General features: G+C 37.0%; 1 protein-coding gene across 2 annotated transcripts; it reads right to left on the bottom strand.

Moving 5' to 3' along the window:
• Nucleotides 1-3338: 3338 nt before the first annotated feature.
• On the bottom strand, nucleotides 3339-26991 carry scamp5a (secretory carrier membrane protein 5a). Of its 2 annotated transcripts, none has more exons than XM_048158418.1 (7): nucleotides 26853-26991; nucleotides 18602-18658; nucleotides 18307-18426; nucleotides 16413-16569; nucleotides 16219-16320; nucleotides 14158-14275; nucleotides 3339-6326 (listed from the first exon to the last, which is right to left on the bottom strand). In XM_048158418.1, exons 2-7 carry the CDS (start codon nucleotides 18606-18608, stop codon nucleotides 6138-6140), a joined length of 693 nt encoding a protein of 230 aa, XP_048014375.1. In that variant the 5' UTR covers nucleotides 18609-18658; nucleotides 26853-26991; the 3' UTR covers nucleotides 3339-6137. The 2 variants fall into 2 exon arrangements, with proteins under 2 accessions (XP_048014375.1, XP_048014374.1); XM_048158417.1 differs by lacking the exon at nucleotides 26853-26991 and adding an exon at nucleotides 22479-22729.
• Between the last annotated feature and the right edge of the window lie 46 nt (nucleotides 26992-27037).

The following is a 27037-nucleotide window of genomic DNA, read 5'->3' as shown; positions in this document are numbered from 1 at the left end:
AGTCAAGATGCAGATGTTAAAATGACAGTTGACAAGTGCATTGTGCTGTATACTGCACATTTTTGCACAGGTCATATTCTATTCACACCCACTTTTTTAAATAATGCTGTGTATACAAACTCTAGTCATACTGAAAAACAGATGGTAGTATACTTTTCTCAGTAAGTGGAGACCAGATGCAATCCACCCAGGCTTTTAGTGCCATCTACTGGTGGATGTGCAATTTTAGCACTGATGGTTCACATCTCGTGACTCAACAAATGGGTGTGGAAATGTTGGAGAGTTGAAGGGAGAGGAGGGGGTCAGGCACAACAATTAACAACAGAGCTACAACATATTCAAATCGATATTAAAATGTGAATGGAAACTCAGATGTTTTGACAAAATATACTTACAATTACAAACATTAACAAACGAACATTTTAACTTTTCAGGGCAACTGACAGTCTCTAAAATGTTTCCAGTCAGATGTTAAATAGACATTTAGAAAATAAATTGTAAGATGTTTATAATATGGGGGGTGCTTTTTTATCAGACGTTTGTACACAGCAGATGCTTTCCAGATATAGCATGCAATGCAATATGGAGGGCCTACGCCTAAAAGTTGTTGGCAGTCCTGCGCCAGGACACACGACATAGGGGGGTCCTTATTAATTCTCAGGGGGGCTAACAGGGGGGTGGGGTGTGTTGGGCTCTAGCTGAGCCCGAACATATAACCTTACTATTTCCATGGCAACACGTAAAATTGTTAAAATTGAAGCATTTCGGATGGTGTAGGGGGTCAAATTGAATCTGAGGTAGCTCAAATCAGATTCGAGGGGTACCCCTCGATTGAAATTATGTTTGGTTTAGATCGCTTTCCGTGTTTAAATTGGGTGGAGGGATGGGTCATTCAGATCATTGCATTTTCCTCCTTGATGCCAGGCCTGGTTGTTGCTTCATATTTGTAATGCTAAAGTAGACAATATGTCAATAAAAAAAATTGAAACCAGCTAATTTTGCATCAAATATGAACTACAATCTTTTCTGTAAGTGTTGTTGAATTCCCCGAAGGTTTCACGCCAAAACCGCTCTTATTTGCTATTCCCGTTTTGGATCGGTTTGCCTCTTATGAACAATGTGCGACTATAATGACTATAATAATATAATTTATATTAATAATTTTAGCGCACTTGGCGCTGTTTTTTTTCCCCCTTTGTACTGGCCAAAAACAACTTCATCTTATGCAAAAAATTGTATAGTATGATTGTTTAAAAAAACTGCAATACATAGGCCTATATCTGTTAACATCTAAAAAATGTGTTTAAAGGTGCCCTAGAATTTAAAATTGAATTTACCTTGGCATAGTTGAATAACAAGAGTTCAGTACATGGAAATGACATACAGTGAGTCTGAAACTCCATTGTTTCCTCCTTCTTATATAAATCTCATTTGTTTAAAAGACCTCCGAAGAACAGGCGAATCTCAACATAACACCGACTGTTACGTAACAGTCGGGATCATTAATATGTACGCCCCCAATATTTGCCAGCTCATGTTCCCAACATTATGAAAGGCATTAGACAAGGGCAGGCAGTAACGTCTGGATCTGTGCATAGCTGAATCATCAGACTAGGTAAGCAAGCAAGAACAATAGCGAAAAATGGCAGATGGAGCGATAATAACTGACATGATCCATGATATCATGATATTTTTAGTGATATTTGTAAATTGTCTTTCTAAATGTTTCGTTAGCATGTTGCTAATGTACTGTTAAATGTGGTTAAAGTTACCATCGTTTCTTACTGTATTCACGGAGACAAGACTGTCGTTATTTTCATTTTTAAACACTTGCAGTTTGTATAATTCATAAACACAACTTCATTCTTTATAAATCTCTCCAACAGTGTAGCATTAGCCGTTAGCCACGGAGCACTATCAAATTCATTCAGAATCAAATGTAAACATCCAAATAAATACAATACTCACATAATCCAATGTATGCATGCAGTATGCATGACGAACACTTTGTAAAGATCCATTTTGAGGGTTATATTAGCTGTGTGAATTTGTTTATGCAATGATAGTGTCGAGAGCTCGGGAGGGGGTGGAGAGCGAGAGCGAGAGCAATTAAAGGGGCCGCAGCCTGAATCGGCGCATTTCTAATGATGCCACAAAATAGGCAGTTAAAAAAATTTATTAAAAAAAATCTATGGGGTATTTTGAGCTGAAACTTCACAGACACATTCAGGGGACACCTTAGACTTATATTACATCTTGTAAAAAAACATTAAATGTAAATGCCCACTGAAGTGCCTTGGAACACTGTTCTAATGAAACAGGAAGACATGAATTTTTTTTTTCTCAAAATAACCAATAGCGTTTCGCCTAGATCACAGCTCGGCCATAGCTGTTGAGCTCGTAAAACCAAATTTTCCTCATAATCTCTAATCTGATCAAATCTCTTTTCTCCTCCATATTGCTTTAAAATATAGCATTGTTTGTGGAACTTAAATGTGTCCGAACGTTTTGTGGTCTGGAGCGTATGATCCGCTCTCGTGTCTCTGGACTGGAGCAGACTGGGTTCACGTGACACTAACGAGAAAACGGACTTCATTCACATCAATGGAAAGCATATTTACACTGTCTGAATTGTTCCCTATCCCATATATAGTGCACTATGTGCCATTAACCATACAGAAACTAGTAAATATGCAAACAAATGTCTGATTTCAGCTTTAGCTTCAGTGTGTAGGTGGGGGCGGGGTTTCAGATTCTAGAGAGCATTTGATTGGACAGAAGATTTGATGAGAAGCAGTGATGTCATGAAAATCCGTGATCTGTTTTAGTGGAAGTAAGAGACTGTAAGTTTTGAATGCTTATATCTTAAATGCGAATTTTGTCATTGTTTTGGAGGACAACAGCTTATTCATAACATTAAGGCTAACATATCCATACTAAAAGCTCAGGGGGACTTTGAGGGTTCAGTGTTATTTTAATATAATTGAGATACAATTATAGTTTATATTATTTGAATTATTTTTATTTTAATATTTTCCATTTCATTTTACTTAAACTTTTGGTAATTTTTTTTTTTTTTTTTTTTTGCATTTTTATTAGTCTTTTTAAGAATATGTCTATATAGTTTTTTATTTATTATTTCAGTTTTAGTTTTTTTAGTACATCAATTTAAACTAAATAAAAAATGTTGCATTGATAACAGGCTGAAATAAAATAAGTTTAAGGTTTTTCTTACTGTATTATATTTAAGTACATGTTTATTTTATTGAAGTAATAAAAATGGGTTTTTATGGTTTTGTTTTTATTTTTTAGCTGACTATAAAGTCTTGGACACAGAGTAAACATTATCTGTTTATTATCCATCAGGGAGAGACAAAATAATATAAAAGTAATACAAACTGAACCAAAAAAAAAAAATAATCATATCAAACTTCAAAAACAACCACCTTCAGAAATCACAACTATTGAGCTTTATGTTTGCATGATTGTTTAAGTATAGTTTTTCTGAGGAAACCAAACATGTGTTTACATTGCATTTGTTACAAATTAAGTGCACAAAACACTGTAGCTAAGGGAAAGAAAATATGGCTAAATTGATATTAATATTTTTTTTTAAATGTTTAAAACTCAGGAAAGAATTACAAAAAATAAAAAAGAGAAGTAAATAAAAACAGAAACCTGTTAAATGTACCAGTTCTTGTCTCCAAGTTAACAATACATCCCACCTTTAGACTTGACAAAATAATTAACATCTACACACACACACACACACACACATGGCACGAGGTTTGGTTGAATTCACAAATTTACCAAGCACCACACACGACTCACTATACAAAGACAACTATCTGTTTTATGTTAGTCTACTGGCATCTTTCCACTCACTTAACTTTACAGTATGAACAAGGCTTTATCTACTGTTGGAATACATAGGCATGAAGATCAGGGCACAAAAAGAACATGGTGGGTCTTGGAAAGGACAGTGACCGTAGCTTTTGCTGGTGCAGCTGAAATATAACATTCTTGTTGATTAATCAAATCATGCTTGACAGATATCGATATTGCTTCTGTCCAAGTTTTCTTGGGTGACTGTCAGAAAACAAACAGGTAAAGTTATACATCCAGTCCACCAGAGGGCACAACAGGACTGTGGATTTCAATCAGGGAAGAAACTTCAGGAAGTCCTGTCTTACCAAAAAGCCCCACAACTGTGAATCAAGCATCACACTGTGGAACAGTTACGCTTAAAACACTCAAATACACACATTTTCGAAATTATAACAATAAGATCTTTACATAAACAAAAGAGTACATAGAAAAACTCCCCAAACATACATGAATAATATCACACATTGCATGGGCGTACTGAATGTTTCACAGTTCTTGAAATGATTAAAAGTATTTTACAAGCCTTGATAGAAACATTGAGATGACATATTACATATACTGTACACTATTATTTTAATCTATTTCATACTTTCTTTTCTTTATACTCCTTAAACTATGACCCAGTTCTACAGTCAACCATCACTAACCAGCTCTTCATAGATAGACTGTAAATTCAGAATTGGAACAACAAATATAACTAAATGCTCTACTATATATTACAAATCCACAATTTGCAGGTCTGAAAGATTTTAAATCTCAAAATTTTAGTGCTGTCAAATCTAATAATCGCGATTAATCGCATCTAACATAATAGTTAGATGTGATAAAATGTGTGTGTGTATGTGTGTGTGTGTATATATATATATATATGTACACACAAACTTTTACGTTACATGCGATTAATCGTGATTAATCGATTTGACAGAACTACTACATTTACGCAATTCAGGAATTTCACACAGAAATTGCTTGTCGATGCATAACAGAGCAAGTACTTTCAGCAGGAAATGTCGAGAAAAATCACGAATGGGACAATTTTTTTTGGGAGCAAAGTACTTCTGTACATCACTTAACTTGTAAGAGTAAGTAGTCAATAACTAGTATGACACCACATACGTATATACTGTACTTGTGACAATATTACTTCATAATGTGTTTAGTTATAGGTTTTAACTCAGTGGAGAATAAACCACCCAGAAATTCAGTCTCAGATTATTTGCAAAACAACAGTTATGATTTCTGTGATATCAATAATAACAACTTGAAAGCCTTTGCAGCAGATTTAGATCATAATGGGTTGGCTGTCTAACAAGCCAGTGGCTAAGTGTAGATTAAATATTTACTCTATTCAAGAGCATTTAAATTGAACTAATGTACAAACGTACAAAATGTACATGTACAAATATTTTGTCTAATCGGTTTCGTTAGCCGAACGTCAGCTAAAGTACATCAGCATTAAAATAAGACGATTAAATCCTGAGGTAAAACAACACAACTGCACATATTAAAACCTTTAACGCAAACAAAAATATGCAACAACTAAAACAATGTAAACATATGGCTTTCCTTGTACCTTCAAAGAAAATGAAACAAAAACTTGACAAAACAAAACAAACTCTTTGTACAACAGACACAATGTAATGTTTATAAGCTTTATCCTTTTCATCTATGAGATCAAGTAAATACCAGTCAATTATTTACGAAAGCTGATCTTTTTTTCTCTCTGTGCATAAAACCTACGTTTATTCGTAAGACGTGAGAGTAAAGATGTGTTTGCTAAATAGTCAAAATGTGTTTTTGAATACTAACAGCCAACCAAAATATATATCTGGCTTGCAAATACCACATAGACGAATCTGACAACCATCTGAGAATCTATTTACTATAGAAACATAGTGAGCTTTGGAATGTTTCCTTATTGGTGCTCTAGTGTTTAAAATACGATAAGTGGAGAAACACTACATAACCGTTTATTAAATCTGCCGTAATACCACATGGCAAGACTTATACTTTCCTATTTATGGGGTCTAAATACCAAAAGCAACTCCTTAAACTATCACACACTTTTAAAACAGTTTAAGTAAGCGCTTATGTATTGTACTGGTGGGAACCTGTTTGAATTCAAATTGATGGGTATATCTTTCCTTTCTCCCTCCCCCAATTTCAACCAGTTAGTGACTTGATCTCTTTGGAACGCCCTCCCAAACACCCTGCTTCTGCCCCCTCCCCCCACTGTGGCTGAAAAGGATCTACATTGGATCGTCATAGTTGTAGGTTGGTGCAGCTGAGTACTGTTGTTGATTCACGGCCCCCTGTGCAGCCCCCATAGCTGCCTGCTGTGCTGCCTGTTGGACGTGAGGGTTCTTCCAAGCACCGGAGGTCCATTCTTCCTGAGCCTTGCTCATGCTGCCTCCGCTGCCACGGTAGAAGTTGTGAACCTAAGACAGAAGAAAATATTATTGCTCGAAGGTTGGATCATAACATGATAATAGCATAAACCTCTAAAACCACTACGCAATATAATGAGTAAGGGTAAAAGGACTTCAGATTTTGTAAAGTCGACATTTATGTGATTAAATTTGAGTCGACTAGTTGCTAATAACTAGTCATTAATGAACAAACAACCCAGCAAACATTTGGACGTTTAATGACTGTTGAAAACACGTCCCGTCATGGTTGAAAAATAGTTCCAAAATGAAATTTGAACAGACGTCTTTGACGTTATCTTATTAATCAATTAATTAATTAATTACTATATATTGAACTACATACAGCTAGAAGTCAAAGTATCAATTATACATGCAACCCCAGAGAATTGTAGACATGTACAAACGTATTTGAATGCATTTTTAGGAAATGTTACATATTTTTACTGATTTATGCCATCCTATCGTGACTATTTTTGGCCAGGGACATGACGTTGCCATTGGACCAATGTTTGCTGGGAAGCCTTGTTGTGCACAGCCATGTCATATGACAGTGCTGCCCACAAGGCTATTGTTCCTACAAAACAGCTTATTTTTATCAGTTCTTTTGTCATTGGGTCGTTATATTTCTCACAGATTTTTGCTTGTTCTAAATCAGATATAGATAAAGTCGCACAGGAAAGATTACATTTATATGAATGCATTAGTGAGAGCGACTGCGTGTGTGAATTAATTCTACCTGGCAATGTCTGTGAACTTATAGTGAAGCTGTAGGTTTTAGTTACTAAGAAATATATGCTATAGCTTTTCAAGTTATTTTATTGATAAATCACAGAACAGTGTTGACAATATACAGGTGCTGGTCATATAATTAGAATATCATCAAAAAGTTTATTTATTTCACTAATTCCATTCAAAAAATGAAACTTGTATATTATATTCATTCATTACACATAGACTGATATGTTTCAAATGTTTATTTCTTTTAATTTTGATGATTATAACTGACAACTATGGATAATCCCAAATTCAGTATCTCAGAAAATTAGAATATTGTGAAAAGGTTGCCTGGTGCCACACTCTAATCAGCTAATTAACTCAAAACACCTGCAAAGGCCTTTAAATGGTCTCTCAGTCTAGTTCTGTAGGCTACACAATCATGGGGAAGACTGCTGACTTGACAGTTGTCCAAAAGATGACCACTGACACCTTGCACAAGATGGGCAAGACACAAAAGGTCACTGCAAAAGAGGCTGGCAGTTCACAGAGCTCTGTGTCCAAGCCATAGACTGGACTGCAGCTGGAGTCAGTGCTTCAAGAACCACTACGCACAGACGTATGCAAGACATGGGTTTCAGCTGTCGCATTCCTTGTGTCAGCCACTCTTGAACAACAGACAGCGTCAGAAGCGTCTCGCCTGGGCTAAAGACAAAAAGGACTGCTGCTGAGTGGTCCAAAGTTATGTTCTCTGATGAAAGTAAATTTTGCATTTCCTTTGGAAATCAGGGTCCCAGAGTCTGGAGGAAGAGAGGAGAGGCACACAATCCACATTGCTTGAGGTCCAGTGTAAAGTTTCCACAGTCAGTGATGGTTTGGGGTGTCATCTGCTGGTGTTGGTCCACTGTGTTTCCTGAGGTCCAAGGTCAACGCAGCCGTATACCAGGAAGTTTTAGAGCACTTCATGCTTCCTGCTGCTGACCAACTTTATGGAGATGCAGATTTCATTTTCCAACAGGACTTGGCACCTGCACACAGTGCAAAAGCTACCAGTACCTGGTTTAAGGACCATGGTATCCCTGTTCTTAATTGGCCAGCAAACTCGCCTGACCTTAACCCCATAGAAAATCTATGGAGTATTGTGAAGAGGAAGATGCGATATGCCAGACCCAACAATGCAGAAGAGCTGAAGGCCAATATCAGAGCAACCTGGGCTCTCATAACACCTGAGCAGTGCCACAGACTGATCGACTCCATGCCACGCCGCATTGCTGCAGTAATTCAGGCAAAAGGAGCCCCAACTAAGTATTGAGTGCTGTACATGCTCATACTTTTCATGTTCATACTTTTCAGTTGGCCAAGACTTCTAAAAATCCTTTCTTTGTATTGGTCTTAAGTAATATTCTAATTTTCTGAGATACTGAATTTGGGATTTTCCTTAGTCGTCAGTTATAATCATCAAAATTAAAAGAAATAAACATTTGAAATATATCTGTGTGTAATGAATGAATATACAAGTTTCACTTTTTGGAATGGAATTAGTGAAATAAATCAACTTTTTAATGATATTCTAATTATATGACCAGCACCTGTATTTCTGCTCTACTGTGTGCGTACACTAGCGTTTGTGTAAAAATTGAAGTATACCCGGTGCTTAACCCTTGTGTGATCCGTCTTGGCTGGCCCTAGGAGCGTACGATCACACCGGTGTGATTAAGAACGTTCAGTGCATCACATGATCAACTGCCAAATTCAAATGTGCGTGCGTTCACCGACTCACTTAGTTTCATGTATTTCGGGAGAAGTGGATAAATTCACGGGTTGTAAATCCAACAGATCCGATTCTCTGTGCGGCGCAAACTAACATGGCGGCGCCCGTCACAAATTTGTGAATATTTTGAATAAAAAAGGAAAAATTAAATGAAAGCAGATCATCATTCATACAGTGCTGCGGTGTTTCACGTAACAAGCAATGACGCGTCACCATGGAAAAGTGATACTTTCTAAATAACGGTCACCTTAAAAAAAAATCACGCTGGGGGGTCAGCCAGAATATTTTAAACTTACGTGCGAAAGGGTTAAATGTGTCCTGTTGCACCCTCTATAGGCAACTAGTTGAAGTCATGGCTTAAAGCGTCATGGCAGAGCATTAAAATCGATTAGTCGATTAGTCTGTCCAACCCCTAATAATGAGTGTGTAAAGTGAATGAGTGTAAACTCTATGAATTAATTTATCGCAAATCAGATTTCAAATCAGATCACTTTGCCATCTCTGTGCATCTTTCAGAAATCAGAGCTTGTCAAAAGTAACATCAAGTAAAATACTACATCATACACATTTTCTACAGTTTGTTATGTCTATTTAAATGATTTAAACCTTGTATGATATAATACATGAATGAATGAAATAAGCATAGCATGGTCGCACAGATGGCTCGAAGCACAACCGCACAACCGCTCGAAGCACTCCGATTTCTCGAACAGCGGGATTGGGTGAGGGGTCGCGGCTTGTCTGGGCCCCCCACATTGTAACCATGAAACATCTGGATTCATGCTGAATGAGAGAGGCACGTGAGCCCATACATTTCAGCCATTTGTCGGTTTTGTATTCTGTTTTGTGATCTGGTCACCCGATTACAATATTTCTGGACATGGAATCTCTTGTTTCATTTGCCAAATCTGTAAATCAACTGTAAATGAGTCACTGTAACTGATTCAGAATTAATATTTAACACTTAATCAATTATTCGTCCAGCGAAAAATTGAGGTTAAAGTATTTTATCAATTCTGGATAAAATATTATTCTGTGGCCACCAGAGCTATGAAAAGTCCCAAGTTTAGTGCTAACTGGAATCGTAACCTGAGAAAAATCACAAAAGCAGAGCTTCGGCTTAATTCTTTCGGTTTAAAGGAGTTTCACCAGTTTCCAGCGAGAGAGAGAGAGAGAGAAGTTTGGCTTGTATCTGCGTTCACTCTGACAGCTGAGGTAGGTGGGTGTTTCGTGGCTCTGGTTGAGCGGAATCCCAACCTGGATTGGCTGTTTTGCGGTGACGTCTCTCGGGGAAGCCCTTCGTTGGGTTGCGCGGAAGCTTTGAAGGAAGTTGCCGGCTGGTGAAACGCTGCTCTGAGCAGCTTTCTTCTTTGGAGACTTTGGTCAGATAGTTCACGGAGTGTTTCGGAGTTCTGGATGTGACGGCTTTTGGGTGAGAAGTATCAAGCTGCGCGGCTCGTGGATGAAGATAGTCAGTGACTGTTAGATGGAAAATCAGCCATGGGACAAAGCAGCTGTGGCACTTCAGATGTAAAGTTCAGTAATGGTCAAAGTATAGGTTCTTCAACTTCTTCTTTTCAGCATAACCCAAACAACTTTTCAGCCGTGGTCAAAGTATCGGTGCTTTAACGACTAGCTATTTTGGACAGCATAGTTTTAAAGGAGCAAGTTGGCTCCATCCTTCAGATGCGATCCTCCAATGAGACGTTGCTACGGAGCTTAGACACGCCCTGTCTATTGTCTATTGATTACATCGCGTGATATCCGCGGAACATTCTCCTGTTTTATTAACAACTTTATAATGTTTCTAATCTTCCTGATACTGAATTTCAATGTTTCATGCACCCAGAATTACAGAGAATTATAAATCCTGTATTTAGAACTCAAACATGACACACTTCTTACACACATATTACTAGACTGACCTAATTAAAACAATGATTACAAGAGAAAGAAAATGCCTAAGGGAATACAAACATACAGTGGGTACGGAAAGTATTCAGACCACCTTAAATTTTTCATTCTTTGTTATATTGCAGCCATTTGCTAAAATCATTTAAGTTATTTTTTTTTCCTTATTAATGTAGACACAGCACCCCATATTGACAGAAAAACACAGAATTGTTGACATTTTTGCAGATTTACTAAAAAGGAAAAACTGAAATATCACATGGTCCTAAGTATTCAGACCCTTTGCTGTGACACTCATATTTTTAACTCAGGTGCTGTCCATTTCTTCTGATCATCCTTGAGATGGTTCTACACCTTAATTTGAGTCCAGCTGTGTTTGATTATACTGATTGGACTTGATTAGGAAAGCCACACACCTGTCTATATAAGACCTTACAGCTCACAGTGCATGTCAGAGCAAATGAGAATCATGAGGTCAAAGGAACTGCCTGAAGAGCTCAGAGACAGAATTGTGGCAAGGCACAGATCTGGCCAAGGTTACAAAAAAATTTCTGCTGCACTTAAGGTTCCTAAGAGCACAGTGGCCTTCATAATCCTTAAATGGAAGACGTTTGGGACGACCAGAACCCTTCCTAGAGCTGGCCGTCCGGCCAAACTGAGCTATTGGGGGAGAAGATCCTTGGTGAGAGAGGTGAAGAAGAACCCAAAGATCACTGTGGCTGAGCTCCAGAGATGCAGTCGGGAGATGGGAGAAAGTTGTAGAAAGTCAACCATCACTGCAGCCCTCCACCAGTCGGGGCTTTATGGCAGAGTGGCCCGACGGAAGCCTCTCCTCAGTGCAAGACACATGAAAGCCCGCATGGAGTTTGCTAAAAAACACCTCAAGGACTCCAAGGTGGTGAGAAATAAGATTCTCTGGTCTGATGAGACCAAGGTAGAACTTTTTGGCCTTAATTCTAAGCGGTATGTGTGGAGAAAACCAGGCACTGCTCATCACCTGTCCAATACAGTCAATCTATCTATCTATCCAATAGTGAAGTATGGTGGTGGCAGCATCATACTGTTGGGGTGTTTTTCAGCTGCAGGGACAGGACGACTGGTTGCAATCGAGGGAAAGATGAATGCGGCCAAGTACAGGGATATCCTGGACGAAAACCTTCTCCAGAGTGCTCAGGACCTCAGACTGGGCCGAAGGTTTACCTTCCAGCAAGACAATGACCCTAAGCACACAGCTAAAATAACGAAGGAGTGGCTTCACAACAACTCCGTGACTGTTCTTGAATGGCCCAGCCAGAGCCCTGACTTAAACCCAATTGAGCATCTCTGGAGATACCTAAAAATGGCTGTCCACCAACGTTTACCATCCAACCTGACAGAACTGGAGAGGATCTGCAAGGAGGAATGGCAGAGGATCCCCAAATCCAGGTGTGAAAAACTTGTTGCATCTTTCCCAAAAAGACTCATGGCTGTATTAGATCAAAAGGGTGCTTCTACTAAATACTGAGCAAAGGGTCTAGATACTTAGGACCATGTGATATTTCAGTTTTTCTTTTTTAATAAATCTGCAAAAATGTCAACAATTCTGTGTTTTTCTGTCAATATAGGGTGCTGTGTGTACATTAATGAGGAAAAAAATTAACTTATATTGCAGCCATTTGCTAAAATCATTCAACAAAGAGTGAAAAATTCAAGGGGGTCTGAATACTTTCCGTACCCACTGTATAATGCATCGAATCCAACATGTTAGTAATCACATCATATATCACATCATCACGATATAGTTAATACTTTGAATGATCGACAATTATCCTTTTGAGATTCAAGATTGAGTCCTTAAAGCAGAGTTTAAACAGTGAATGTTGTGATTACATGTTTACAAGAGGGTTTTGTGAGAGCATCAATAGATTCAAAGTGATCAGACCCCACGTGATAGGTTTTGATTAATTTACTGCTGATGAGCTGAGAGGTTCTCAAGACAGCCTTCTTTGTTAAACAAAATCACGTCATCACTTCTGTTAAGGCTGGGGGTCTTGGGGTCAGGAAATGCACCGGTTGGTCAACTGAAGCTTTGTTTGGTCACGTTCCTGGTTGATATCGTCATTTGGCAAGTCCTGTCGAACGAGGCCCTACATAGATTTAGTTCACGCCAAGTTTATCTGAATAGCGCATTTCACACACGCTGGTAATTTAGTTTCACTTTCTCTTAAATTATTTAGGTTACCATTATTTACTGTTATTTATTTCAGTGTTTTACAGGCTGTAGTGTGTTGTTCCACTGACGGAAGTGCTAAAATAAGCACCCACGTTTGTTACAAAACAGATGTTTGAGCCTCGTTTATTATTTTTTTTAAACTCAAAATGTATTTAATTTAGGTCAATATACATTTACACCCTCCCCCCTTCAACCACCACCGGTAGTTGATCCATTACCACCAAAAACTGCCACCGTCACAGCTCTAACATGTTCTAACCACATGTTCTAACCATGTTAGACAAGTTTTCAAGTAATTTGTGTGTCCTCCAAATCAGAACATATTTAATGTTTAATATACAGACTGGCTTTGATTTGAGCATAACTTTTGTTAGAAAGTTTATACTTTGCTTAGGAATCTTTCATTAAGAAAAATAAAAATAGATAAAAAATTAGACAATTGTTGGCATACAGATGATAGAGATATAAAATTATATTAAAATTGTGGCGATATGAAAGCTTTTAATTACTTTCATAAAACCAATAATAGATAAAGAGCAGATATTAAATTTAAAAAAAAAAAAATAATAAAAAATATAGTATAATATTTTGTCTAAAGTAAAAAAATAGCATCACAATAATATAATGTACTGTATAAAAAAAGGATATTCATTTCAAGAATTGTAAAGATTACTGTTACGAAATGATTAGTGTTTTTAAATATTAAAAATTGTGGCCGATACATAAGCCAATAATTATTTCCATAATGGATAAATGGCAATATTCAAACCAATAATCGATAAATGGCAGATATTTTATTAAAAAAATTAATAAAAAAATACAAATATTATTCTATAATATTTTGTCTAAAATAATAATAAAAAAAAAAACACTAAATCAAATGTTTAAATGTTTTAAGTGAATTAAGGCATCACAATATTATAGGTACAGTATAAATAGATATTAATTTTAAGAATTGTGAAATGTTTTTTAAAGATGAAAAGTTAAAAAAGGGTTTTTGGGCAAATCTCTTCAGAAACTCTATAGAAATGTGAGATTACTGAGGACTTTTGCTCAGGAGAAAACAAAGATAAATAAATTCTGTACAGGATAAAAAATTATGTTAATCAACAAAAAATGATATTGTTAACATTGTTAACATATCACACAGGATAACTTGATAATTGCTTGAATTTTAGGAAATATCACGAGATCTGTTTATTTTCAAAACAATAATGATGGAGGAACAATACCTTGGTGAGGGCAATGACCGAGAAAGCAGCCACGGCAGTGAACATTATGGTTGGAATCAGCATAACGACGGCAGAGCCAATATTAGTGCTGAAGAAAGTGATAGTGGCGAGCCAGCCACTGTAACAGAAACACATAAAGAAGAGATATTCTCCTCATTAACATGCTACTTAAAAAGCACAGTACATGAAAAGATCATATAAATGCAGAATGTTATATAACAGCCTAATATACTCTAGTCTAAACAGACCATACTATGTGTGTGCTAAAAATAATATGTGACGCAAGAGTATATGAGTCATTTGAGTTTCTATAGTGTAACTCAACTGGAACTGACCCAGCTTTGTTGTATCTATCCATCTACCCATCTATCTATCTATCTATCTATCTATCTATCTATCTATCTATCTATCTATCTATCTATCTATCTATCTATCTATCTATCTACCCATCTATCTACCTATCCATCTACCTATCCATCTACCCATCTATCTATCCATCTACCCATCTATCTATCTATCTATCTATCTATCTATCTATCTATCTATCTATCTATCTATCTATCTACCCATCTATCTACCTATCCATCTACCTATCCATCTACCCATCTATCTATCCATCTACCCATCTATCTATCTATCTATCTATCTATCTATCTATCTATCTATCTATCTATCCATCCATCTACCCATCTATCTATCCATCTACCCATCTATCTATCTATCTATCTATCTATCTATCTATCTATCTATCTATCTATCTATCTATCTATCTATCTATCTATCTATCTATCATCTACCCATCCATCTATCTATCTATCTATCTATCTATCTATCTATCTATCTATCTATCTATCTATCTATCAAACTGTCTGTCTATCTATCTATCTATCTATCAAACTGTGTGTCTATCTATCTATCAAACTGTGTGTCTATCTATCTATCTATCAAACTGTGTGTCTATCTATCTATCTATCAAACTGTGTTTCTATCTATCTATCTATCTATCTATCTATCTATCTATCTATCTATCTATCTATCTATCTATCTATCTATCTATCTATCCATCTACCCATCTATCTACCTATCCATCTACCTATCCATCTACCTATCCATCTACCCATCTATCTATCTATCTATCTATCTATCTATCTATCTATCTATCTATCTATCTATCTATCTATCTATCTACCCATCTATCTATCCATCTACCCATCTATCTATCTATCTATCTATCTATCTATCTATCTATCTATCTATCTATCTATCTATCTATCTATCTATCAAACTGTATGTCTATCTATCTATCTATCAAACTGTGTGTCTATCTATTTATCAAACTGTGTGTCTATCTATCTATCTATCTATCTATCTATCTATCAAACTGTGTGTCTATCTATCTGTCTATCTGTCTATCTATCAAACTGTGTGTCTATCTATCTATCTATCTATCTATCTATCTATCTATCATCTATCATCTACCCGTCCATCTATCTATCTATCTATCTATCTATCTATCTATCTATCTACCCATCTATCTATCTATCTGTCTATCTATCAAACTGTCTGTCTATCTATCTATCTATCAAACTGTGTGTCTATCTATTTATCAAACTGTGTGTCTATCTATCTATCTATCAAACTGTGTGTCTATCTATCTATCTATCTATCTATCTATCTGTCTATCTATCAAACTGTGTGTCTATCTATCTATCTATCTATCTGTCTATCTGTCTATCTATCAAACGGTCTGCCTATCTATCTATCTATCTATCTATCTATCTGTCTATCAAACTGTCTATCTATCTATCTATCAAACTGTCTATCTATCTATCTATCTATCTATCTATCTATCTATCTATCAAACTGTCTATCTATCTATCTATCAAACTGTGTGTCTATCTATCTATCTATCTATCTATCTGTCTATCTATCTATCTGTCTGTCTATCTATCTATCAAACTGTCTATCTACAGTATCTATCTATCTATCTATCTGTTTTTATATCTGTCTGTTTGTCTATCTATCTGATGTAATTTCTTAAACACAATAAGTTGTTCTTACCAAACTCCCCATCCTGGGATTCCAACAGCCTGAATGATACTGATCACCACCTGCGCCATGAAGACGAAAAAGAACGCCATGAAGTTGAAAGAACTGTCTGTCCTGTAAAAAGAAAGAGTGAACTGCATTAGCATGATTACAATTCAAAGACTCTGCCTACTTTTAAAACATCTTTAAACATTAACTGAACTCACTTGAAGGCCTTGTAGATGGGCCTAAACCAACACACGTATGAGCATGGGGTGAACAGTAACAGCCACAGAATGGCCATTCCAAAATTGGTTGCCCCGCCCCCTCCGCACATCCATGCTAGACAGCCAATCAGGTTTGCTGCAAGAGTGGCACTATTCACTGCGAGTGAAAAAAGTAAAAAATTACATTTAAAATAAATGAAAAAAACCTGATTGCATTCTCTTACAAATCATATCTAAATATCATGTACACATAATATAGCATTTGATGCATACTTTAGGGTTGTAGGTGACATTGTTGGGCGTAACGCATTACAAGTTACACGTGTTACGTAATCAGATTACTTTTTCAAGTAACTAGTAAAGTAACGTATTACTTTCAAATTTACAACACAATATCTGAGTTACTTTTTCAAATAAGTAAAACAAGTTACTTTGTTTTCCCATTTATTGACTGGAAGCTCTCCTGTCCCCATGTTGATAGAAATCGTAAGTGCTGAGGTGTGTGCGCTGTATGAATATGATGGTTATTGAACATGATAGTTCTAGACTAAATGTGAGCAGGCATTTCCTTATTTACTTCTTCTCATGCGTCCTATTCTTGTGTATACCAGAAAGGCAGCACAGCTGAAAGGCTTCACAGCAAAATCCAGTTAAACCAACTCTGCTCTGATTACATATGGTCCCTCTCTATATAGTGTTAAAGTAACACTGAAGCAGAGTTAAAGTTAATGAGATAATTAAGTGATTAATTAAGTTATGATTGAGCATTAGTGATGAACACCTGCTGTTAACAAGCAGAATCAATGAAGAGAAACATAATAAATACAAATGACTTCCAGCCACATCCTTAGATAAAATCAACTGAAGATAAAATAGATTGAACTACTCCACAAACAGCATATTATCTCATTAACTTGAACTCTGCTTCAGTGTTATTTTAACTCTATGTAGAGAGGGACCATATGTACTCTGAGCAGAGTTGATTTAACTCTGTGTTGTTTGAGCTGCGTCCTCTACTATACAGGTGTGAATTTGCATTTCCTTCAGCCTGAGGCTTATTAATATCACTTTATGTGTGAAAGGGCCTTAATATTTGCCAAAAATATAACTTTTATGTTATTTAAAAAAAAAAAAAAAAAAAAAAAAAACAGATGAGAAAAAATAAGCCCAGCCCAGATGAGAAAAAATAATACAAAAATAACGTAATGCATTACTTTCCATAAAAAGTAACTAACGCAATTAGTTACTTTTTTAGGGAGTAACGCAATATTGTAATGCATTACTTTTAAAAGTAACATTTCCCAACACTTAGCATGAATGGTAGGCGACTACATTACAAGGAAAACTAAACTTAATCTGTTGGAACAGGGCAGATACCAGAACATTGTGCACATTTATTATGACACACAATGACTAAAATGTAATAGCTAAGTAAACTAAAATAAAACCTAGAAATACTTTAGAAACTACAACAAATGTCTATTTATTTCAACAAATACTTACTTTCTCAACTCCCAGACCCATTTCAAAATAGTTCCCAATTAGTGTGCTAATAAAAAAAACAGTTTGTAAATATCCTACATGTCAAAAGTAAATCTAATGCTTGTGAAACTTAATGATAACATAGTAAACTGTACAATAACACGAGTAATATGACACCCCACTCTTTTACCCATGGACCGATAGATCAAAATACAAAACCAGTCTCTACAAGTTTTCGTGTGTCTGTTATTTCTCAGTGTTTACAGTGAAAACAAAAGAGACATTGTAATGGCAAATAAAGCCACATGATAGCAATCTACTCAGTGCACACACCGTAATGAACAAAAAAAAAAATTACATGCAGTGAAAATACTCCAAAAATATATAATATATGAAATATTTAAGAACGTACATATCCATAGGTAATACATTCGTTTGCACATTGTACGCCACTGGTCTGGGATCTCGTTGAAGTCTTGGTAAAAACATGGTTTCAGAGGAATGAACCGTGGAAGAGGTGGGAAATTGTTTTCTGTGGGGAAAAAAAAAACAATTTAAAGCTTAACCCCTTTGTACTGGTTCAGTAACAAAACTAATAACACATACCATGTTAGGACCATGCTATTCTTTGAACTGCCTTACAGTACCATGCAAATACCTAGGTACTTGAATATGGTAACAATTCAGTGAAAGTTAAAAGCTCTCACCTGCCATGGAGATTCCTTTTTTTAGATCACCAACGTCAAACTTTAATTTTTATAAACCTGTAAACACACACATATTACAGACACAACAAATTCACACACTGCAATGAAACACTTTAAGTGTTTAAAATACAACAGGTATAATGTATTCCAGTGTGAAAGCGAAGCTTGTTTTTTGATATTTATCTAAATTTTCTGCAAAATACAACCAGAAAGCAATGGAATAACTTTAGTAAACACAAGCTAGATCCAGCTGTGTCTCTAATAACGCAAATGATTTCATTCCTTATTCAGGATTACAAACATAACACCTATAGGGCCCTATCATACACCTGGCGCAATGCAGCGCCAGGCGCGACACAAGTGTTTTTTGCTAGTTTCAGCCCGACGCGGTTATCATTTTCATGTCCTGCACCACGTTGTTTAAATAACAAATGCATTTGTGCCCATTCGTGCACCCATGGGCGTGCTGGTTTGAAAACGAGGTGTGTTCAGGCGCATTGTTGGCGTGTTGCTATTTTGAGGCAACTGAAATAGACTGCGTCAATGGCGCACTATTTTTTTGTTATTTAAAGAGCGCATTAGTAATATGTGCCTATATGTGGGTGCACAACGCATGTACACTCTGCTTGTTACACACACAGTGATGTGCAGCAGCACACAAACATGCCAAATATTAAAAAAATAAATGGGTTACAATGTAAAAGATTATTATCGAGCACATAAAGATAAAAATGCTTTGGTGGAAGCTGGCTTTTCCCGTAGATGGTCTGCTCGCATGTTTTAACCTCACGCATAAGCAAATCTGTTTCCTCGCTAGAGAAGCGTTCAGTTTTTCCACTTGCAAAATCTGCCATGTAAATAGCGAACCTGCCATGGTGTGAGCGCAACTGGCTTTTAGAGGGAATGGGAGATGAGACTCTGATTGCTGGTTTATTGCACGTTACGCCCAAAACACACCCATCACTCATTAAGAGAATAGGGACAACCATTTTAGACCATGCACCAGGCGTGCCGACCATTTTTCCCGTCGTTAAATTAGCAAAAGTGGATTCGGACACGCCCTTGGATTCGGCGCACTTGCGCCGTGCGCTTTAAGACCATGCGTTTAGATTAGGGGTGTAACGATATATGGTAGTACGATATTTCGTGATGCAAAAAGGTCATGATATGTATCGTAGAGTGATGGCGATATTTTTACGATATGACGGCAGTCTAATCTTATTGGTTGAGCTGCTGATTGGACATACTCTGCAACATGGAGGTGGCAGTGAGAGAAGCCGGGTTGTCACCGCATATTAAGGGTGTGTCTCAATCAGCTCTCTAGTAAGTGTTTCGCACACACTTCGAATCTTGCAAGCAGGTTTAAACGTTTCTCGCGTCAGTCTCTTGCTTGGCCGCGGTTGCGACATGCATGCGGTGCGTTTTCCAGGCACATCGAGATGAAAAATTCTCAACTTTTCAGAATGCCGCACCGCAGGCCATGTGACAAGAACAAACCGATCAGCTATGGCCTTTCCGTAACAAAACATCAAAAGCTCAGCCGAACAGCTGATCATAGCTGTACAGGGTGGTTTTTATATCTTATCTCCATAAATATATCTAGTATTAAAGGTAATGCAAGGGCTAGAAATCAATTTATCCTTTGCTGAAACTTCCTGATCCTCTTGGAGAAGCGCAGTTCATGGTTGCATAGCAATGACCAACGCCACGGGAGCGCAAGCGCTTTGGAAAGAAGGAGAAGTGGTGCGGTCGCGCCTTCCACGCGTTTTTAGATATGTGAACGGTTCCTTAGGATTCTTAATTCTAAGTTCTTGCAAAAATTTTTATCAGTGACAGACAGAACTATTCAGCTGTTAATTTGAATACAGAACGTTTTTATTAAACCTTGAAATGTGATCTTGTATATACAAGGAAAATTATTGAAATTTGTTTTTAAATAAATCTTATTTGAATTTCAGTTTCATTTTGTTCAAAATATCGTGATACGTATCATATCGTGAACTCAGTAACGAGATATGTACCGTATCGTGACCTGAGCGTATCGTTACACCCCTAATTTAGATCATTAAAATAGGGCCCATAAACATTAAAGGTGCTCTATGTAAGAATGACAGCTAGTGGTTGAAATGTGTACTGAAGTCCAAATTCAAAATATTGTTTGCCCCACCCCCTACTCCTCAGACTCGACGCTCTCACAGGTTGCCAGTTTGAGGACACGCAACAGGAGCTCAATTGACATTGGAAGGCGAGGAGACTTACACACTGTAAGATAATTAGTTGATTTATTGATTTATGATGAGTTGATATCGCGTTTTAATATGCTCCCATTCATAGAGATTTTTAGATGGATGCTGAGGCTTTTTAGGTCGGGTAGAATCTGCGATCTCTGACCCAGTTTGTTCGCTGGCATCCATGGCTTCCGCCAACTGGCAACCCGGGGTGGAGAAATACTACTGGGTAAATTGGCAACGTGCGTTCTTGCACAGATGGAAACAAAAACAGAAATTCCGACATGGAATGCAATTTCAAAGTAAAATAACTGGCTGTAGCAATGGTTTTCAGAGAAACGAATATGTGAACTCAGCATGTTTAATAAATATAAACATATTATGGTATTTTTATGCTTTAGTACAGTCAAAAACGTACATAGAGCATCTTTAAGCAGCCTGTAACACTGACTATTTTTATATGCACATTACTGTCAGATTAAAGTTCATATTCTGATAACATAGAATATATAAAGCAACTATGCTTTTAAAAACTTTTATTCTTTTTGAGGAATGACTTTGTTTTTGTACAACAAAATGTAACAATCTCTTCAAGTAATGTTGACTACAATAATTATTTTACAAATCCAAAAATCCAAAAACTATTTCTAAAAATAGAAAATTCATAAGTGGTCCCTTGACAATTTTTTTTTTTTTTTAAATCCAGGTTTAACATACAAACTGATGTCATTGTGACTGAATAGTTTGATTTTTTTTTAAACCCAAGATTACTTTCGTTTAGAAATCAACAGAATATATTTATTTATAGTGAATATTACAAATACAATTTTAATATTCAAATGTTTAGATGCTTCATCTGTTTATGGTAATCAAAATAAAATCATAATATTGCTAAATTCTGAGTAATATCGGAATATTTGCGAACATGTAAACATGGTGATCGTCACATTGATTGTTATTTAAATCAGGAATGCAGGTTTATGAGGCCTGCTAACCGAATCATCCCTTGTTGGACTACATACAGCTGTCAAGAGGACTAGAGTTAGTGGAATGAAAAATGATTCAAACGATTCGAATCTAATTAAATGAATCGTTTCGTAGCGATTATTTTAAACCGTTTATTTTATCAAACGTGTATTCGTAGCTACTATATTTTTAACCTAATATTCTTAAAGATGTACCATTTGTTAGTAGCGATTATTATCAACTGCTTATTTGTAGCGATTATTATCAAACGACTGCTGCTTTTTCTCGCTCGATTCTAGCCAAACCCGGTTGGAAAGTGAAGGGCATGTCGCCGGGGTGGTGTACAGATTGCAATGATATAATCAAGCTGTCCTAACGTTATATTTCATAAATCCATATGGGAAGTGTTGTTATAAAACGCAAGATAAGAAGTCAAGGAGAAAACACGAGCAAATGAATATTTTGCAACAACATTTTCATTCATTTCAGAGCGGAAAAGAGGTCGAGCACAGCGCCCTTCAAGGGAAAAGATGGAGCTGAACGGGGAGGTGTTTTATTCAACAGTGCATGCTAAGAATGCATCCATTTCTGCTTTTTCAAGGCACGTAAGACATGTATAATCTGTTCAGAGTACATATATCTGAAAAACGACGGTAAGAAAGTGAAAAGCATCGTTTCCTTACCTTCTCGCGCGTTCACCCAAGAATATGTTGCCAGTGCACGCGCTCAGTTGCATCTATTAACTCGCTTCCCATTCGATGATCGACGCACTTGTTATGGTGATGTTATCCGAATCCGTTATATTCTGAGATGATATTAGGACTATGGGAGTGAAAACAATCACGTCACGGTACTCCTACACACACACGCACGCACGCACGCGCGTCGATGAGCATCCGAGTGAGTTTGATGCTGATGAATACATCAGCTCGTGAGGTCTCTACACTCGCGATACTTCATTCCTTCACTCGCTTCTCAAAAGCTGTGTGTGGCCGCTCTCCACGGTACTGAAGCTTTATAAATGTACAGAAATAAAAACATATATTACTTAAGTAATAACGTTCTTCATATATAAAAGGTGATAAATGTATGCAGACACACATTTAATAGCCTACATTTATTACCTTTTACATACACTGAATGTTACTTAGGCTACTACAGTTATGGCTATTTCTATACATTTTGTACATTTAATATATGTATCACCTTACAGAGAATGTTATTGTCACAACACCTGCTCAGGGCTCTTATTTTGTGTTTCTATTTTGTTCCTGTTTCCTGTTTGTAGTCGGTTTGTAGTTCTCTTTGTTGATTAGTTGCATTGATTGTTCCCGGGTGTTTCTTGTTATGCTTGTTCGCCCTTCATTCCTGTCTGTATCCTTCTTGTGTTTCCCTTGTTCAGTATCTGGTGTTGTTCTTTGTGGATGTATCGCATGCGTTGTATTTGTGTGGGTTTTTTCAACCAGCAATAAAGTTATTAGCCTAGCCTACCCTGACAGCAACATAGTGTCGGCCCAGATCCGGCCCGCATCTGATCCGTGTGTAATCCACATGTACCGGATGTGGTCCGGATGTGGGCCACACTATGTTGCTGTCTGGGTACTTACAATCATTTGTGTGCATATGTTTATAAATATATGTTTGTATGTTTATATGTATATATGTGTATATATATGTATGTTTGTATGTATATACTGTGTGTATATATGTATATATATGTGTGTGTGTGTGTGTATATTTGTATATTTGTACACCCCTCACATTTTTGTAAATATTTTATTATATCTTTTCATGTGACAACACTGAAGAAATGACACTTTCACTACTTTACATTGTAGTAAGTGTACAGCTTGTATAACAGTGTAAATTTGCTGTCCCCTCAAAATAACTCAACACACAGCCATTAATGTCTAAACCGCTGGCCACAAAAGGGAGTACACCCCTAAGTGAAAATGTCCAAATTGGGCCCAAATAGCCATTTGCTCTCCCCGGTGTCATGTGACTTGTTAGTGTTACAAGGTCTCAGGTGTGAATGGGGAGCAGGTGTGTTAAATTTGGTGTTATCGCTCGCACTCTCTCATACTGGTCACTGGAAGTTCAACATGCACCTCATGGCAAAGAACTCTCTGAGGATCTGAAAAAAAGAATTGTTGCTCTACATTGATCTACGGTGGCCAAGACCATACAGTCCATACCGGCGTGATAAATACGATCCTCAACTGGATGGAACTGAAATAAATACTTTGAATTTTGCGATCCTATCGGACTTATGATAGCAACCTGAATCGTAACAAAGCACTGTTCGCCAGAGAAGAACTGGCCCCCTGACTAAGCCTGGTTTCTCCCAAGGTTTTTTCTCCATTTTAACACCTATTTGCCACCTGTTTGCCACCTGATGTCACCTGTTGGAGTTTGGGTTCCTTGCCGCTGTCGCCTATTGGCTTGCTTAGTTGGGGACACTTGACATTTGACTTGACATTTGATATTCAACAGTGCTTTAATCTGCCTGCGTTGACACTATTCTTTAACAGCTGCTGTGCAGCCAAAATTATATACCAGTTATCAATGTAAAGCTGCTTTGACACAATCTACATTGTAAAAAGCGCTATATAAATAAAAGTGACTTGACTTGACTTGACATACAGCGTTAAACAGGACAGGTTCCATTCAGAACAGGCCTCGCCATGGTCGACCAAAGAAGTTGAGTGCATGTGCTCAGCGTCATATCCAGAGGTTGTGTTTGAGAAATAGACGTATGAGTGCTGCCAGCATTGCTGCAGAGGTTGAAGGGGTGGGGGGGTCAGCCTGTCAGTGTTCAGACCATACGCCGCACACTGCATCAAATTGGTCTGCATGGCTGTCGTCCCAGAAGGAAGCCTCTTCTAAAGATGATGCACAAGAAAGCCCGCAAACAGTTTGCTGAAGACAAGCAGACTAAGGACATGGATTACTGGAACCATGTCCTGTGGTCTGATGAGACCAAGATAAACTTTTTTGGTTCAGATGGTGTCAAGCGTGTGGCGGCAACCAGGTGAGGAGTACAAAGACAAGTGTGTCTTGCCTACAGTCAAGCATGGTGGTGGGAGTGTCATGGTCTGGGGCTGCATGAGTGCTGCCGGCACTGGGGAGCTACAGTTCATTGAGGGAACCATGAATGAGCAGAGCATGATCCCCTCCCATCGGAGACTGGGCCGCAGGGCAATATTCCAACATGATAACGACCCCAAACACACCTCCAAGACGACCACTGCTTTGCTAAAGAAGCTAAGGGTACCTAAACCCTATTGAGCATCTGTGGGGCATCCTCAAACAGAAGGTGGAGGAGCGCAAGGTCTCTAACATCGTCGTCATGGAGGAGTGGAAGAGGGCTCCAGTGGCAACCTGTGAAGCTCTGGTGAACTCCATGCCCAAGAGGGTTAAGGCAGTGCTGGAAAATAATGGTGGCCCTACAAAATATTGACACTTTGGGCCCAATTTAGACACTTTCACTTAGTGGTGTACTCACTTTTGTGGCCAGCGGTTTAGACATTAATGGCTGCGTGTTGAGTTATTTTGAGGGGACAGCAAATTTACACTGTTATACAAGCTGTACACTCACTGCTTTACATTGTAGCAAAGTGTCATTTCTTCAGTGTTGTCACATGAAAAGATATAAAAAATATTTACAAAAATGTGAGGGGTGGGTGTACTCACTTCTGTGAGATACTGTATGTATGTATACATAAGGTGTGTGTATATATCTGTAAGTAATAAACTGAATATAATGGTGGAAAATGAAAAGATTATCTTTGAAGAATAATAGAACAGTTAAAAATTAATATTAAAATCAAAAGATTTAATTCAAATTAAACATAAGTAAAATTACAATTATGTAGAAATAAAAAAACTGTTATTGATGACATCTGAGTATAATACCTACAAACTGAAGAGAGTAAACAATGAGAATGCAAGCTGATCAATTGATCTGAACCCCAGTAAAACGTCTTTAAGAGAGATCAGGTAGAGCCACTCGAGGCCCTTTCTGCATAGATTAGTATTCATCAGGCCATGTCATCTCTAAAAGTCATGGTGATCTTGCCAGTTCTGCAGTAGTTTGGAGCAGATAAGCTATTGTGGTTTTCACATCTTTAGATCATGCATTATCATATGTCTGCAGAAATCCTATATCAATATGCAGTCTATTTCCAGTGAATACCATTTTTTACCACATAATACCACATTAATTCAGTTCTTAAAAAAATAAATAGGATATTAATAAAACAGAATATTGACCAAAAGTAAGTTTAAAGAAATTTCTATATTTCTGTCATCTTTTATGCTACAGTAATTTTTACACTGGGGTCCACTACTGACAGTTTATATATAAAACAGTTTCATCATTGTTGGGCAAATTGCATTGTTTATTATTTCCAGTGTAAATTCTAGGCCTTTTTCCAGAAGCTTATCCCTCAGCAAAACACTGACCTGATTTTTTCATACATAATTGATCTCCGGCAATAATATTCAGCGCTCTGTAACGTTACTACGAAATGAGAACAACAGCACTCAGCCACTTCTGGTAACACAATGCATGCCCTAAAATGCTTCTCACATCATCTAAAGTATCTACACAGTCGTCTACTTGAAATCAGAGAGATTGTCAGGTAGATTTTAGATAAAGACAATAGATCCGTCTATCATTACCACATAGAGATTACATTAAATATTGTTTGAATATATTTATATTGAGGAGGGTAACACTTTACAATAAGGTTTCATTGTTAGTTAACTACATTAGTTAACTGAGAATAAACAGTATGCATTAATCTCAACGTTAATTTCAAAATTTACTAGTACATATTTAAAATAAAAGTTGTATTTGTAAATATTAGGCTAGTTCCCTGTGAGCTAACATGAACAAACAAGCTGTATTGTTAACTAATGTTAACAAAGATTAATATACTGTATCAAATGTATTGCTTATTGTTAGTTCATGTTAATTAAATTAGTACATTAACTAATGAGACCTTGTAAAGAGTTACCAAAGAGAGAATATATGTGCTCCTTTCATGACTTACAGTATTCATAGTTCTCTCCATCCATAGATGTTTTCCATTCGAGATGCCTCTAGATCTTAGACTCAAATTGACCAATGAATTGTCTGTGTACACTGCAGCTATAATAACAACAGGGCTGATTGGGAAGAGTATGAAACATCCATGTTCCAATCCTTATCCATGTAAGTAAATATACGGTTTGCTAT

Source organism: Megalobrama amblycephala, linkage group LG15 (genome assembly GCF_018812025.1).
Source record: "Megalobrama amblycephala isolate DHTTF-2021 linkage group LG15, ASM1881202v1, whole genome shotgun sequence".
NCBI classification, from domain to species: Eukaryota; Metazoa; Chordata; class Actinopteri; order Cypriniformes; family Xenocyprididae; genus Megalobrama; species Megalobrama amblycephala.
This window is presented reverse-complemented; position numbering and strand designations above follow the sequence as displayed.

Coding starts and splice junctions, on each gene's coding strand:
- scamp5a (XM_048158418.1), bottom strand. Junction 14,276..16,218: donor ATCCCAGGATGGGGAGTTTG/GTAAGAACAACT, acceptor TTTCTGTTACAG/TGGCTGGCTCGCCACTATCA. Junction 6,327..14,157: donor CGGTCATTGCCCTCACCAAG/GTATTGTTCCTC, acceptor CTTCTGTCTTAG/GTTCACAACTTCTACCGTGG.